At 40.7% G+C, this 15,343-nt stretch overlaps 1 protein-coding gene across 1 annotated transcript in view; it reads right to left on the bottom strand.

Annotated features, from left to right (window-relative positions):
- The window catches only part of SRGAP1 (SLIT-ROBO Rho GTPase activating protein 1), a 154,190-nt gene that overhangs the window by 62,807 nt on the left and 76,040 nt on the right, over positions 1–15,343 (bottom strand). Inside the window, exons 8-9 of the mRNA XM_032593791.1 lie at positions 11,921–12,142; positions 9,554–9,655 (exon numbers count right to left, since the gene is read on the bottom strand). Of these exons, the coding sequence (XP_032449682.1) occupies positions 9,554–9,655; positions 11,921–12,142 (324 nt within the window). The remainder of the gene's footprint in view (positions 1–9,553; positions 9,656–11,920; positions 12,143–15,343) is intronic.

Raw genomic sequence — 15,343 nt, 5'->3', positions numbered from 1 at the left:
TTTCTTATGGCTTCTATGTTCCTGTTGAATGAGAAGTTTGCTGTGAGTCTATTGTTACTTTGCTTGCTTCTACAGGTGCTTTTAAAGTATCTCACAGTTTTACCATGATGTGTTTACATAAGGATTTTAAAAAATACATTCTACCTGGATTTCTTTGGGCTTCTTGAATTGTGTGATATTTTTCATAAACTCTAATAAATTTTCAGCCTTTATCTTTGTAAATATTGTCTCTCTTTTCTATCATTTTCCTTTCTGGGAATTTAATTAGTACATAACACATGACTGTGTTCTCTATATCTCTTACCCTTCTCTTTGCATTTTCTACCCTTTTGTTTTTCCATGCTGCATTTTAATTATTTTCTTCTGATTTGTCCTCCACTTTGATAATCCGCTCTTCAGCTGTGTTGAATCTGATGTTAAAATCATCCACTGATTTGTTAATTTGGGCCACTATAGTTCTCATTTTCAGAATTTCTATCCAGTACATTTTGAAATCTGTTCTTTCACTGTTAATAGGTTATAGTTCTCTGCCAAAATCTAAGCTTGGCTTTTATCTCCTTGAACACAGTAAGTAGCTCTTTTACAGTTTGTTTCTGATACCCTCAATATTTGGAGCTCCTGCAGGTATCTCTCTGTGATATCTGTCTGCTGGACGTTTTGGTAGAGTTACTTGAAGCCCAGGGTGAAGCTACCATCTTCTAGAGAGAATGTCTGTTTATTTTTCCAAAATAATCTGGGCACTAATAGTTCAGAATCAGTGGGTTTTATTCCTGTTCAAAAATATTTGATGCTCTTCCTTTTGGGAACATATGGTTCCCTGTGCCATGGGCTTCAGGCTTGGCCAGACACCTTGTCCAGGACAGTGAAATGTGAAATGATCAGCAGAGTGACTTGGTTTACTATTACAGGAGGGAGAAATAGTTTCAATTATTCTTGTCTTTTAAACAAGAAAATACCGTTTAGAGAAGAAATAATGGCAACCAGTGTTAGTTCCGATGCTTAAAGAAGGCATGTGATAAAATAAAACAAAAAACACAAAGAAATTTAACAGACTTGGTCATTATTGCTGGGGATACGCATAATGCAAAGGAGAGATATTACTGGAAAAGAACAGATTAATGGTTACTTTAAAAAAACCCAATACTGTAAGTGGTTGCTTTAAGAAGTCATGATTACATATTTATAGCCTGAATGAAAACACTCACCACCCTAGAGGTGACATCAGCAAGACGAGAAAATGGGAGATCCCCTGCTCCTATTCCCTCTTGCCCCACCACAACTATGATCTGGCAGCCATCTGTGGACAGAAGTGCATTTGTGGGAGCTTTGGGATCCAGGTAGGAACATGTAAAACCTTGGTGGAGCCCAGGACTGAGGAGGACCAATTTGAGAAAGTAGGCATGGGCCCAGGTGGGAGGCTTGCCAACCATAGTCCTGGCTACTGAGCCAGAAACAGCCAAGTCCCGCTGTGGGCTTCATAACAGTCTTGTTTGGCTTTGGTCCTGCCATCAGAAGTACCTGCCAAGGGACCCATGAGGAGTCACACTTACCTGAGCCTCAGGTAACAGGCCTGCTGACGTTGGTCCTAGCTGTGAACTGTGTAGAAACCCATGATGTAGTTCCAGTCCCTCTCAGCACTGGTCATGGAGCTGTCACGCATGTTCAGTGACTTGCTAGAAAGCATGTTTCTCAGTGCTCCTGGAGGCAGACCTGCTGACCTCAGTCCATCTGCAGATCTTGAAGTGGCCCTGTAACCTGGCTCCAGGTGGGAGACGCGTCTGTCTGTGCTTCTGGAGGCAGGCCTGCCTACCTTGGTCCTGGCTATGGACCCTGAAGTGGACCTGTGACTCCGTGCCAGCTGCATTCATCTGTGGTACAGGGCCAGTCCCGCCGGCCAAGAACCTGTCCAGGTAATTGAAGGGTGCCACACCCATTCAAGCACCTGGTAACAGACACACTGTGGACCAACCGTGGGTCTTGAAGTGAACCGTTGTCCCAGCACCAGACTTACTGACCCAGGTCTTGGAGGCAGTACCATCCGCCCTGGGGCTAGACAGGATCCACACCCACCAGGGCCCATGGTAACAGGCCCACAAACTGTGGACCCGGCGGCAGCCTCGTGATTCCCTGCCATTGTTAACAACACCGCTTTTTTTTTTTTTTTTTCCTTTTCTGAACTTTCTTTTCGGAAGCAAGAGTGTCACGGTTAAATTTGGAATTGTCATAAAAAATAAAGGATGTGACAGAAAACACCAAACACGATGGCTGGGACTACATATTATCCCATGGGATGTTCTCGACAAAGAATAACACCAGCTTCTGACACACTAGTCATGTTAATAAGTCACAGGAGGGAATATAATGAGGCAAATATGAAATAGCTGATACGAGGCTTGTAATGACTCCCCATCAGCAGCAGGAAAACGCAGTGAGCTTTGGCAGGAGAGGCCAACAACGTGACAAGGAATGAAGAAAAACCTGAAGAATGTACCGCAGTGGAGGAGTGCCCAGGTGGCTTGGACTCTGAGATGACAATCCAAATGAACCGTGGAGAAGAGGGGACTGTGGCGGGCTTCTGCAGACTGGCTCTTTTGCCTTTTTACTCACAGGACCTTACAATCATCGGAGAAGACAAAACAGTTGTTTTGGTTTCATTCTCTAAACACACTATTCGTTTCCTAGGGCTGCTGTGAACAAGTCCCGCATGCTGGCGAGCTTTAAACAACAGCAGTTTATCGTCCCACGGGTCTGGCGGCTACAAGTCTGAGGTCAAGGTTCTGGCAGGCTTGGTTCCTTGTGGGCACCACGAGGGAAGGTCTAGCTTGAAGATGATCATCTTCTGTGTCTCTTCACATGGCCTTCTCTGTTTCTGTGCGCAAATTTTCTCTTTTTATAAGGACACCAATCATGCTGGATGAGGGTCCACCCTACTGACCTCACTTTAATTACCTCTGTGAAGACCCTGTCTTCAAAGTCATATTCTGAAGTAGTGGGGGGTCAGGACTTCAACATATACATTTTGGGGGAACACGGTCCAACCTCTAACACAAAGATTATTTTATGACACCGTGCCTTGCACCTTCCTCAGGCCCATTCAACCTTTAAGACTCATCAATCCATGTGTGAAGATGGCTCCCAGCTCTGCCTTCCCTTCCCCACCTACCTACTTACTTCTTGCCATCACTGACCTCAGATGCATTTCACTTACAGCACTGTATCATTTCAGATGTGTGAAATATTACCGCACAGAGACCACACACGCATGTGCACACACACAGAGACCAGATCAGTGCCAGAGTTAACTAGCCAAGGGTATAGCGCCATACTGCCAGCACAAGGCACAGAAGGCAGGAGCAGAAGCAGAGCATCTTGCCATGACACCCCTCGCTCCTGGTACAGAGAGATGCCAGTGACCTCGCCTGTGCTGGATAATGAGGAGCGCGATGCCAAACCCATTTCTCACAAGCACCTTCCTCACTGTTTAGAGGGCGATGTTGGCCATCTTGAGTTTAGAGCCAGCTTAGAGCCAGCTTATTAATCTTTGTATCTCTAGTCACTAGCACAGTGCCTGGGACAGAACAGATCATCCAAAGGCTTCACTAAATGAATGGTAGAGGTTGAAGTCATCCTCTTTGCAAATCCACAGTCATCAAAGCAACACTCAGCACAAGCCAGCAACACCCACTTTCGTGAATATCAGCCATCCTGAGCTCACCATCCTTTCTAGGGTGCCCTAGCCCATGACTCACTTCTAGACCCTTTCTAAAAACTCTCCTCACTCTGCTTGGTATTCTTCTGGATCAAGTTGCTTCCTGTGGGGAGTTAAAGCTTATCTGAAACCACACACACACACACACACACACACACACACACGCACACACACACACACACACACACACTGCTTCTAAAAATAAGTGTTTTCAGTGAAAGACAAATGATCCCTGTTTTCAGTTTTGGCCCAAGATGATACTATCGTTTAATGGATAAATGGCAGTTATCTTTTCTTAGGGTTCTACTGTTAACTTCATCAACAGAAGGTTGCAGGTAAGTTAGAAACATTTAAATAAATTAAAAAATACTTAAGCAAAAATGAAGTTAAAGCCACAGAGAAGATCAGAAATAGTAACTATGATTAAGTAGTTATCAAGCTCCACATCTTATACCAGGTCTTAAAAGCATCTGATAATTGTCCATAATGGTTTGATCACATATTTACATGACTTAGGATTCTGCTGTAGTCAATGATATTATGGGAATGTGATTCTTGAGGGAAATATGACTTTTCAACCCTGAGGTAGATAACCAAAACATCTCTTACTTCCCTCAATTACCCAGGCCATGAAAATTGTTTCAAGGTTTACATAAAATCTTGTTCATTACAGTTGAAAATATCCTGTGTGAGGAATATATTTTTAGAATAGTCTGTGAATTATTCCCTGGTAAACTGTCAGTGAAAGATTTTAAATAAAGCTAGGAAAATTTATATGGGGCTGTCAGTTCATTACACAGTGTTGCAAATTAATTGAGGAATCACAGCTTTCTCTCTTTTCCATTCCCTTCAAGGGGGTAAACGTACTATAACTTAGAAGAAACTCATTTTATACATGAGATTTTAGTCATAGCACTGAAGTAAAATGCTTACGGAAACTATTTTCTGGACAAATATTGGGACAACTGGTCTGAAAATCGGGCAAACCACTTAAAACTAAGGCTGTACTAAAAATACGAAAGGTATAATCATTCTAGTTCTACAATTCATTCTCCTTTTCTTTGGCTGTGTGTAGGTAAAGGATGGAAAGAGGAACTCTAAGAAAAGGGAAATGTAGTTGTATGGGGAATTACTCCAGAGCTAGCTTTGAAAGAAAGGAGCAAAGAGAATGTCCCCTAAGCTGAAATCCCTGTAACAGATGTTAAAAACGAACTTTAAGAACATGTGTGAGAGATGGTGTGACATTAGTTTGGAACATGTCTGGAGAATATTTATAGTGACAAAGGTACAGATGATTATTCAGATGTAAGTTGCTTTGAAAGTGTTGTGTTTAAAAGTAATGTTTACTAATGTTTCAAATAAAAAACTTAAAGAAAAAGAAAACAAGGGACACCTGGGTGGCTGACTCAGCTAAGCAGCCAACTCTTGATGTCAGCTCAGGTCATGTCAGTTTGTGGGATGGAGCCCTAAGTAGGGCTCTGCACTGACAGCACGAAGCCTGCTTGGGATTTTCTCTCTTTCTCTGACCCTTCTTTGCTTGCGTGCATGTGCACGTGCCGCGCGCACACACACACACACACACACACACACACTCTAATAACAACTAAAAAAAAAAAAAAAAACAAAACAAAAATGGGAATAAAGCGTGGGCAGTAGGCTCTTTGTTAATTCCATGTGCACAACCCACAGTGGCACTAATAAATATTTGTCGGCCAGCCGCCTGGAACTTGAAATCATGAAGATTGAGGTACCAGGGATATGAGAGTGTAGCATATGAGACTGAAGGCTCATTTTATAAGGCTTGCCCTGTAAAGTTGTGAAGTGACAAATTATAAATGGGTATCCACCCCAAATTCAGTCAAGCCCTTCTCAAAACTTATTCAGCTTTTACTATGTGCGAGTATCCTGAGGTCATTTCACAAATGCCTCTCTTTGGTTCTAAGGCCTGTGCTGCAAGCTCAGATATCTTCAAGGGCCAAGGAAGTGATGAAAACGAGGCAAGCAGGCTGAGTGGGGAGCATGGCAAACAGGAAGCACATGCTCTGTGTCTAAGCGGAGCATCTTCGCTCAAGCCAGTCATCACCTCGCAGAAATGCAGGTCTAGTGTGATCAGACTTTCTAATTGTTTAGAAGCTGGAAATAGATATTTTTACTCCCAACTTCTAATTTAAAATTTTTTTAATGTTTATTTATTTTTGAGAGAGAGAGAGAGAGAGAGAGAGAGAGCGAGAGAGAGAGAGAGAATGAGAGAGCGAGCAGGGAGGGGCAGAGAGGGAGACAAAGAGTCCAAAGCAGGCTCCAGGCTCTGAGCTGTCAGCACAGAGCCCAACACGGGGCTTGAACTCACGGACTGTGAGATCATGACCTGAGCCAAAGTCAGATGCTTAGCTGACTGAGCCACCCAGGTGCCCCCAACTTCTAATTTTTAAATGACAGCAACTAAGTTTTAAAAATCAAATGCTGTGGAGCAAACAAAATGTATCCATGGCCTGTAGGCTCTTAGCATGTAAATTCCCTTCTAAGAAGGCTTCCTACAGTTTTGAATGGTGCCCATTATTTGTAGCTGTTTAAAATTTGGTGAAAAGGTTCGTGTTCTATTTAGCTACACTGCCCATGCTTTTGTAAACTTGGATGAAATTCCCTTTCAACTTTTATCTCTTCTCTGGGCAGTCATTATTATTTTTAGTTAGCCAAACTCTCTCCAGTGAATTCTGGACTTTGTGTATAGCTGTTTGTGCAGAGGCAGAGAATTATACAGAATTATACATGTTTCTTTACTTGTATACTTTGATCTGATAGTGACAGGTCACTTTTCTGACCTCTATCAGTGGAGGTCTGCCTCCATCAGAGGCAGATTCTCTATTTCTGGTAGAGAAAAGTGCTATACAGGACTCCAAAATCGGCAATGATTGCAATTTTGTTCCCACGTCCCGGCTCTTAGTTTTTACATGATACAAATGACTTGTTATGGTTTGGCTCTCATGCTAGATAGATGCTGTGACATTCATCTCTGTACTCTCCGCACCTGGCAAAATACGGGGAACGCAGAAGTTGAACAAATATTTATTGTACTGAAATGAACGGACCCACAGTAACAAAACCCCTCAAGTCAGCTCTCAAGGTCTCTCATCATCTGACTTGAGCTTCACCTTTGGCTCTTCCTCAGGGAGGAGCTGGACGATGACCAAATTGCTCTGGGAAACCAAGGTTCCTCCAGGGCATCTTGAAATATAGTGAAACGTTGTTTCCTCCTTCTATACCAATGGAAATCTATCGATTGTCAAAAATTCAATTTAAATCTTCCTTTCAATGGGAATCCCATTCCATGACAATGAATTTGTTCCATATCCAACAGATCATAAACCACTAGTCATGCTCATCAGAAACCTCAAGACAACCTAATTCATTTGTTAGTACAGTAAATCTTTTAATTCTCAGAAAGCACTGCCTGCCACTATCAGCAGGACACTGCTTTTCTACGTTGTGCCCAAAAGGGCATATGTGAAGGGTCAAAAACTCAAAGGCCTGCAGAAGCCAAACGGGCGACAGAAACGAACAGTCCAATGGAAGAAAACTGGGAGCTGAACGGCTAATGGCAAAGTGGAACTCAAGTACCCCAGCTCTTCCCTTTGTGAGGCAATCCGGGGTCAGTCACCAGACTCTCATTTTTAATAGGCAAAAACTGTGGCAGGCAAACAAAACAGGTCTCTGGGCCGCCAGTTTTGACCCTGGGCACAACACATTCTTTTCCTAGAGTTTAGAGGCTGTTTCCAAATAAAACAGCAGGAGGATATGCAAAAACAAAAACAAAAACAAAAACACCACCACAACAGGAAGTCATTAGACATACAAACTGTAGGTCTATCAGGATCCAATAAACTGCATTAGGCAAGTATTTTGTGATGCCTCCACAGAACTCTAAGCTCTAAAACACTTCAAGAAGAGCAATAAAGGCTCATTTGTGGGACTTTACACAGCAACTGAAGACTTCATCACATGGCTGCATCTTAAACACACATGTTTGAATAAGGGGTGGTTTGGTTCTTCTAGAAAGAATGGAAGCCAGAAAGCTGCAACGCATTTTGACCAAACTATACTGGTCTAGAAACACATCACTCTTTCTGAACAGAAACAAGTAACGTGTTCATGTAGCTAAAAACATCCCAGTGGGATTAAAATAAAAGAGGGTACACCAAAGTGAATTTTGGTAATTCATTTCATCAAGGTGAATTATTATTGTTTTCTTTTTCTATCTCACATTCCTTCCTTTCAGGAACTGTCTCTAGAAAAACATGTTTCTGTTGGAGCTGTCAGCCAAAGGGCTCTATGAATGAACACAATATATAAGGTGATCAATGACAGAATCCCATTTCTTGCGTGTATTGGTTGGTCCAGAAGTATGCATGACTTAACTCAGGACAATAAAGGATCCTAGTTCAGGGATAAGGGCAGTGGGATGAGGTGAGATGGCAAGCTATAGGACCACGTAGCTTTGGCTATCCCAATTTGAGGGAAAACAACTACCGACACATACGAAAATACAACTTCAGAAAACTAGAATGCTTATGAAAGAAATTGAAGAAGACACAAAATAATGGAATTCCATGCTTATGGACTGGAAGAACAAATATTGCTAAAATGTTGATACTACCCAAAGCAATGTACATATTCAATGCAATCCCTATCAAATACCTATCACTTACGCTAAACAAAATTAGTCAGAGAAAGACACAAATATATGATTTCACCCACATGGGGAATTTAAAAAACAAAACAGATGCACATAAGGGAAGAGAAGCAAAAATAATATAAAAACAGAGGGGAAGACAAACCATAAGAGACTCTTAAATACAGAGAACGAACTGAGGTTTTCTGGTGGGGTGTTGGATGGGGGTAAGGGCTAAATGGGCAAGGGGCATTAAGGAGGACACTTGTTGGGATCAGCACTGGGTATTATATGTAAGTGATGAATCACTAACTTCTATTCCCGAAATCATTATTATATGTTCACTAACTTGGATTTACGTTGAAAAAAAAAATACAACTTCAAAGTAATGAAAAGAGAGATTCCTGATAATATCATCGGAACACAGATCCAATCATTCCCGAGGCTATGCAAACATTGACCACTAAATAAACTTTCTGACTTGAGTAAGTTTGATTTGGGTTCCTGTAAATGATAACTGAGAGCCTTAGAAACATATGCAGTTCATATTTTATTTAACAAGAATGTGGATCCAATTAAATTAATTTCAGAAACAGGCAGCTGAATTGTATGACTGCTTTCTGGTTCGACATATATTTATAATTCACATTTTATGTTCTATCCATTTAAATCCAGTAATGTCAGCAAATAAATAGTTTCCTATTCTCACTCAAGTGCTATTTTAAAATAGGATTTCTGTACTAATTGTATAAGTACTGCCATGTTCAGTACCAAAAATTTAGAGAACACATAAAAGCAAAGTACTAACTTCCAAAAAAGTTAGGATTAAATTAACACGTTAGTCAAAAGTTTTATTTCACACACTATTGTACATTCTTGGACCCATGTTGAGTTTAATCATTTATGGGAACTGTTTTCCACATGAACTATGAATTTAAGAATAAAATGTGTGTTTTTTCATGAGTATGCAGTGGATCCCTGGTGAAGAATTCATCTCTGGTAGACTACAGAATCTTTGCATTCATCCTCTACAAAGAGAGTATTCTAGGAACCACGATTTAGCTAAAAATGCCTGATGAAGAGACGCGTTTGGAATACTAAATATGCCTAGGTCACGAGCACATGCCTTCCAGTCCCATTAGAATTCGGATTCCCTGCGGGGCAGAGAGTATACTCACCTCCTCATTCTCGATTTTCAGCGTGGCCAGCCGGGACTGCAGCTGCTGGTACCTGAGCATGAGCTCTGCCTGGACTGGTTGCTGAGCGCTGACCTGACACACCTGATGGGGAATCAGAAACCGCAGTTATAACAGGGCCAGCAAGCCACCCTCCAGAGGCAGGGTTCTCCTGCTCAGATGCTGCACGAGTCACGCTGACCCGCTCAAGATTCCAATTACGTATTTCCTTCCAAGAGGCGCTTCGACACTTCAGTTTTAAACACGGACTTGCTATGTCAGGGGCAAGGGCAGAACGCAGCTGTGGGGCCTGGGGATGGATGACTGGGAAGACAGCAGCTGCAGGAAGCTTCGCTCTAAAAATGGGGCACTTGCTGGAGAGTGAGCTCTGATCTTGAGGTCTCACTTGTGGGAATTCTGAATGACTATGGGGCAGGGGGCAGAGGGCAGAGTGCAAGGGATGATCCAAACGAACCACACAGGCAAAAGGAGGGGAGGCCACAGAGCCTCCTAGTGACAGTCAGACGGGTACCTGTGTAACGTTACTAACCCTCAGCTTCCTCATCTGTAAAATGGGGATAACAGGAGTTCCTACACCATGGGGTTGTGGTGGGGATGGAATGAGTTAATGCACACAAAGCACTTAGAACACTGTCTGGCACACAGTAAAAACTCAGAAGACGTAACTATTATCATCTTTTAACCATGGCTTGCTTTACCAACATTGGCCACGTCACGTGATTTCATCATGAACGTGAAGAGGCCCCTTGTAGCCTTTGGCAGAAAGATATTTTGGCTATGGTCTCAATTACGGTTAAGGTCACAATTAGAGCCTTTTAATTTTATTATATTTAGTTCATTAAAATTGCACCGGAAGCAAAATCGTTTCTTTTCATCTTCCTTGTCATAGAAATGCTCCAGCAGATGGGGGTTTCCTTTAATGGAGTCTCCGAAACATCACAGAAATTATTGCTCCCTGGCAGAACAGGCCATAAAAAAAAAAGGGCAACTGACTCATTTTATTAAAAATAATAATAGTTTAAAAAAAAAAAAGGAAAAAGTACTAACCCAACTGAAGTCACTTATTTGTGATATTTTATCATTGTGTACATTTGACATATCCATAACTAAAAAATATAACGGTAATCATTTGGTTTTGGAAACACAACTCTGGGTAGGATAAGCCACTTGCCTGTCAAATACACGTGCTATTGGCAGAAAAACTGCTCACCATTTCTAATCGAGTATTTTACTCTACCAAACCGAGCAAATATAATATTAGGTTAGAAATGCAGCACGCGCACATATAACTTATAAGTATTAACACTAGGTGTCTCAGAAAAAAAAAAAAAGATGACGTTGAAGAAATCTGTCATGGCTATTATATCTATTTTTAAAACCATACTGTCACCACAATGAGCTAAAATTGAGTTGTTAATCTTTGAGTATTGTTTTGCACAGCTGGGATACCAAGTGCTGTATAGCGTGCTCATTAATTGGGTCTTCTTGTTTTCCCAGCCGCAGACAATAAAATATACCACTGTAACTCATGAACGGATTAGGTGGATTTTTTTTCCCCTTGGGTAAAATAGGACAGAAAGCTAAATTCATATAAAGAACCCAAGATACAATATATCATGTCTAATGTTCATTTTACCAGTTTGGAGACAACTACAGTCTTAAATAAATGTTCTGCATTTTTTCCCCCTCTCTCCCATTCTCCTGCCATTTACAATTATTTTTCTTTGTGAAAACCTTTAAATCAAGATCACAGGGAGTCTTCAGGTAGAATCTACTGGGCCAGCAAAATAGTTCATTCTGAATTTAAATTGGAATGTCTAGAGGTAGAGGTAGGACGAACTCTGAGATGGGTTAGTGCTTACAAAAAACTGAGTTTGCACGTAGGTTTGGCCTTTGTAGGCATTTCACCCAAAGGTGGTAATGGCTGATATTAGCATATAACTATGCTAAGATCCCATGCAAAGGCAGGAGAGAGAAAACAACTGAGAATTCTGACAACTGGTGGGGTACAGCATGTGAAGAGTAACAGAAGTCAAAAGACAATTCATTAATTTTAAAACAATCAATTACTGGGGCACCTGGGTGGCTCAGTTGGTTAAGCATCTGACTTCCGCTCAGGTCATGATCTCATGCTTCCTGAGTTCAAGTCATGCATTGGGCTCCCGGCTCTCAGTGCAGAGCCCACTTTGAATCCTCTGTCTCCTTCTCTCTCTGTCCCTTCCTCACTTGTACGCTCTCTCTCTCGCAAAAATAAATAAACATTACAAAAAAAAAATTATATATTTTTTTGACATATATATATATATATATATATATATATATATATATATATATATATCAACCACTGACCTCATCACCCATGTGAGACTGAAACTCAAACTTCATCGGTGGACAGAATGCTGCAGGGTACATCTCCATGAATCTCTGTTTATCACTCCGGGGCTCCAAATTGTCAACTGCATTCTCAATAATGTCTAAGCCTTCATGTCTGGAAGTTTCAAGATTATACTCTGCAGAGAGGTATGTTCTCAGGGCTCTGTTCAGACTTGCATGGTAGCCAAGATCACAGCACTTAAAAAATAAAAGAACACCATATATGAAAATTAACTCAAAATGGATCAAAGACCTACACGTGACAACTACAACTATAAAATACTTAGAAGAAAACACAGGAGTAATCCTTGATGACCTTGCATTAGGCATTGGTTTCTTGGATACAGCATCAAAAGCACAAACACCAAAAGAAAAAATAAATTGTTTGAAGACTTTTGTGCTTCAAAGGGCACTATCAAGTAAAAAGATAACCCACAGGATGGGAAATTTTTTTGCAAATCATATCTGATCTAAAAACTTTGTATCCAGAATATATAAAGAAATCCTACAACTCAATAATAAAAAGACATATAGCCCAACTAAACAATGGGCAATGGAATTGGACAGACATTTCTCAAAAACACATACAAATGGTCAACAAGCACATGAAATGATGCTCAACATCATTAGTCATCAGGGAAATGCAAATCAAAACCACAAAGAGATACCACATCACACCCACAAGTATGATTATAATGAAAAAGACAAATAACAGGCATTGGGGAGGATGTAGAGAAACTGGAATTTTTATACACTGCTAATGGGAATGTGATATATTGTAGCTTCTTTGGAAGGGTCTGACAGTTCATCAAAGAGTTAAACACACAGTTAACATATGACTTGGCAATTCCACTTCTAGTAATACACACAAGAAAAGTAAAAAAAAATTCCAAAAAAACTGGTACATCAATGTTTAAAGCAGCATTATTTTTTAAAGTGTTTGTTTATTTTTGAGAGAAAGAGAGAGAATGAGTGGGGGAGGGGCAGAGAGAGAAGGGATAGGGGATCCACAGTGGGCTTTGTACTGACAGCAGAGAGCCTGACGTAGGGCTTGAACTCACAAGGTCATGAGTGGGATCATGACCTGATCCAAAAGTCGTGAGATCGTGACCTGAGCCAAAAGTTGGACGCTTAACTGACAAAGCCACCTAGGTGCCCCTAAACCAGTATTATAAATAATGGTTGAAAAGTGGAAACAACCTAAAAATGTCCAACTAATTGACAAAACTAAACATTATCCAGTCATACAAAAGGACGAGGTACTGATAACATGCTACATCATGGATCAACCTTGAAACATTATTTTAAGTGAATGAAACCAGCCATAAGAGACCACACCTTGTAGGATTCCATTTATATGAAATGTCCACAATAGGTAAATCTGTAGAGACAGAGGTAGATTAATGGTTGCTAGGGGATGTAAAAACTGGGGTGATGGTGGTGGCTAAGGGGTATAGGATTTCTCTTTGGAGTAATGAAAATATTCTGTAAAGGACTGTGGTGACAGCTACACAACTCTGAATATACTACAAGCCAATTGTAGCCTTTTAATAAGTGAACTATATGGTATGTGAACAATATCTAAAGAAAGCTGTTAAAAAATAAAAGCAAAAGCAAATACTGAAAGGAAATAATAAAAAATAGCATTTAAGGTTATTTGTGCATACTGATCCTACGATTTTTTTGAAATCCATGTAGGATGCAAACATACTAACTGTAATGTTTTGGATCTGCATAATTTACTGAGGACTCAATAATAATCTGTACTCTTTCAGAAGTGAGAAAACAGCTTTGAATCTGCCAAAAAAGTTCAGGAATGCCTTCTTTCTTATCCCCAGAACAAAATTTGTAAATAAGAAATGACTGACAAAGTCCTTTTATCAGAGAGAGAATTTGGGGATTCTTAAATCTTCACTATCTTTAATTTGTATTTGCATTTATTTTCTTCATGTTGCATTTTAAGAGAATACAATTTTAAAAACATAACTGTGGATGTGGGTGCCTGTGTGTCTCAGTCGGTTAAGTGTCTGACTTCGGCTCAGGTCATCTCGCAGTTCGTGAGTTTGAGCTTCACGTCGGGCTCTGTGCTGACAGCTCAGAACCTGGAGCCTGCTTCGGATTCTGTATCTTCCTCTCTCTCTGCTCTCCTCCATTAATGCTCTCTTTCTCTCTCAAAAATAAAATAAACTTAAAAAAAATAAAAAAAATATAACTCTGGATATTGGTCAGCTATAAATTACTGAAAGAATTTTAAATTTGTACATAAAAGCAATATAAATCTCCTAAAGAGGGAGTGGTTTTAAAAGGTACAAAACCAGGTCATCCCTATATTGTTCTAATGCAACCCAATCAATTCAATTTGATTCAGTTTAACCTAGTAATTAGATGTCTATTAGGTGCCTGGGAATTTGCTAGGCTCCAGGAATACGAAGACTGGAATACAGTAAAATGTAATTTCCATTCTCAAGGAATTCGAATATAAGTTGTCCATTACTTTGCTACTAAAAGACCACTAGAGGGGCACAAACGAAGTAACATCCACCAGGATATGAACCATCTGTTTTTTTTTTTTTTTTAATTTTTTAATGTTTATTTATTTTTGAGACAGAGCATGAGCATGGGATGGGCAGAGAGAGGGAGACACAGAATCCGAAGCAGGCTCCAGGCTCTGAGCTGTCAGCACAGAGCCTGATGCAGGGCTCAAACCCACGAACCACAAGATCATGACCTGAACCGAAGTCGGACACTCAGTGGACTGAGCCACCCGGGTGCCCCCATCACATCTGTTTTTATGAAGGTACAGATTCAATCACTGACCTGTCCTTTGAAATGTCAACATATTTACTTCTACCCTCACACTCCAATTTTAGAATTATTAAATTTGGGATTTTTCTATGAAGACATTATAAAATCTTGCTGTTCAGAGTGTGGTCTATAGACCATCAGCATCACCTGAAGCTGATCAAAAATGCAGAATCTAAGGCCCCACCCCTGATCTGCTGAATTATAATCTGAAGTTAAAAAAAAAATCCATAGGGGATTTATACGTAAATTAAAAGTTTTGAGAAGCACTACACTAAAACACTGATTTAAAAAAGGTCCTGTAGGGCACCTGGGTGGCTCAGTCGGTTAAGCATCTGACTTTGGCTCAGGTCATGATCTCACAGTTCGTGAGCGCGAGTCCCACATCAGGTAAGCTCAAGCTTGGGGTTGAGCCGTTTGGGGTGAGCATGAGCCCCACTTTGGATGAACACAAACCCCGCTTCAGTTGAAGCCCCCTTCTTTCTCTCTCCCTGTGCCTCTCTGCCCCTTGCTCACTTGTGCCATCTCTCTCTCTCTCTCTCTCAAAAAAATAAATAAATAAAAGGGACTGTAACCCTGTCCATTGGCGGTTATTTC

This window comes from Lynx canadensis, chromosome B4 (genome assembly GCF_007474595.2).
Source record: "Lynx canadensis isolate LIC74 chromosome B4, mLynCan4.pri.v2, whole genome shotgun sequence".
Taxonomy (NCBI): domain Eukaryota; kingdom Metazoa; phylum Chordata; class Mammalia; order Carnivora; family Felidae; genus Lynx; species Lynx canadensis.
This window is presented reverse-complemented; position numbering and strand designations above follow the sequence as displayed.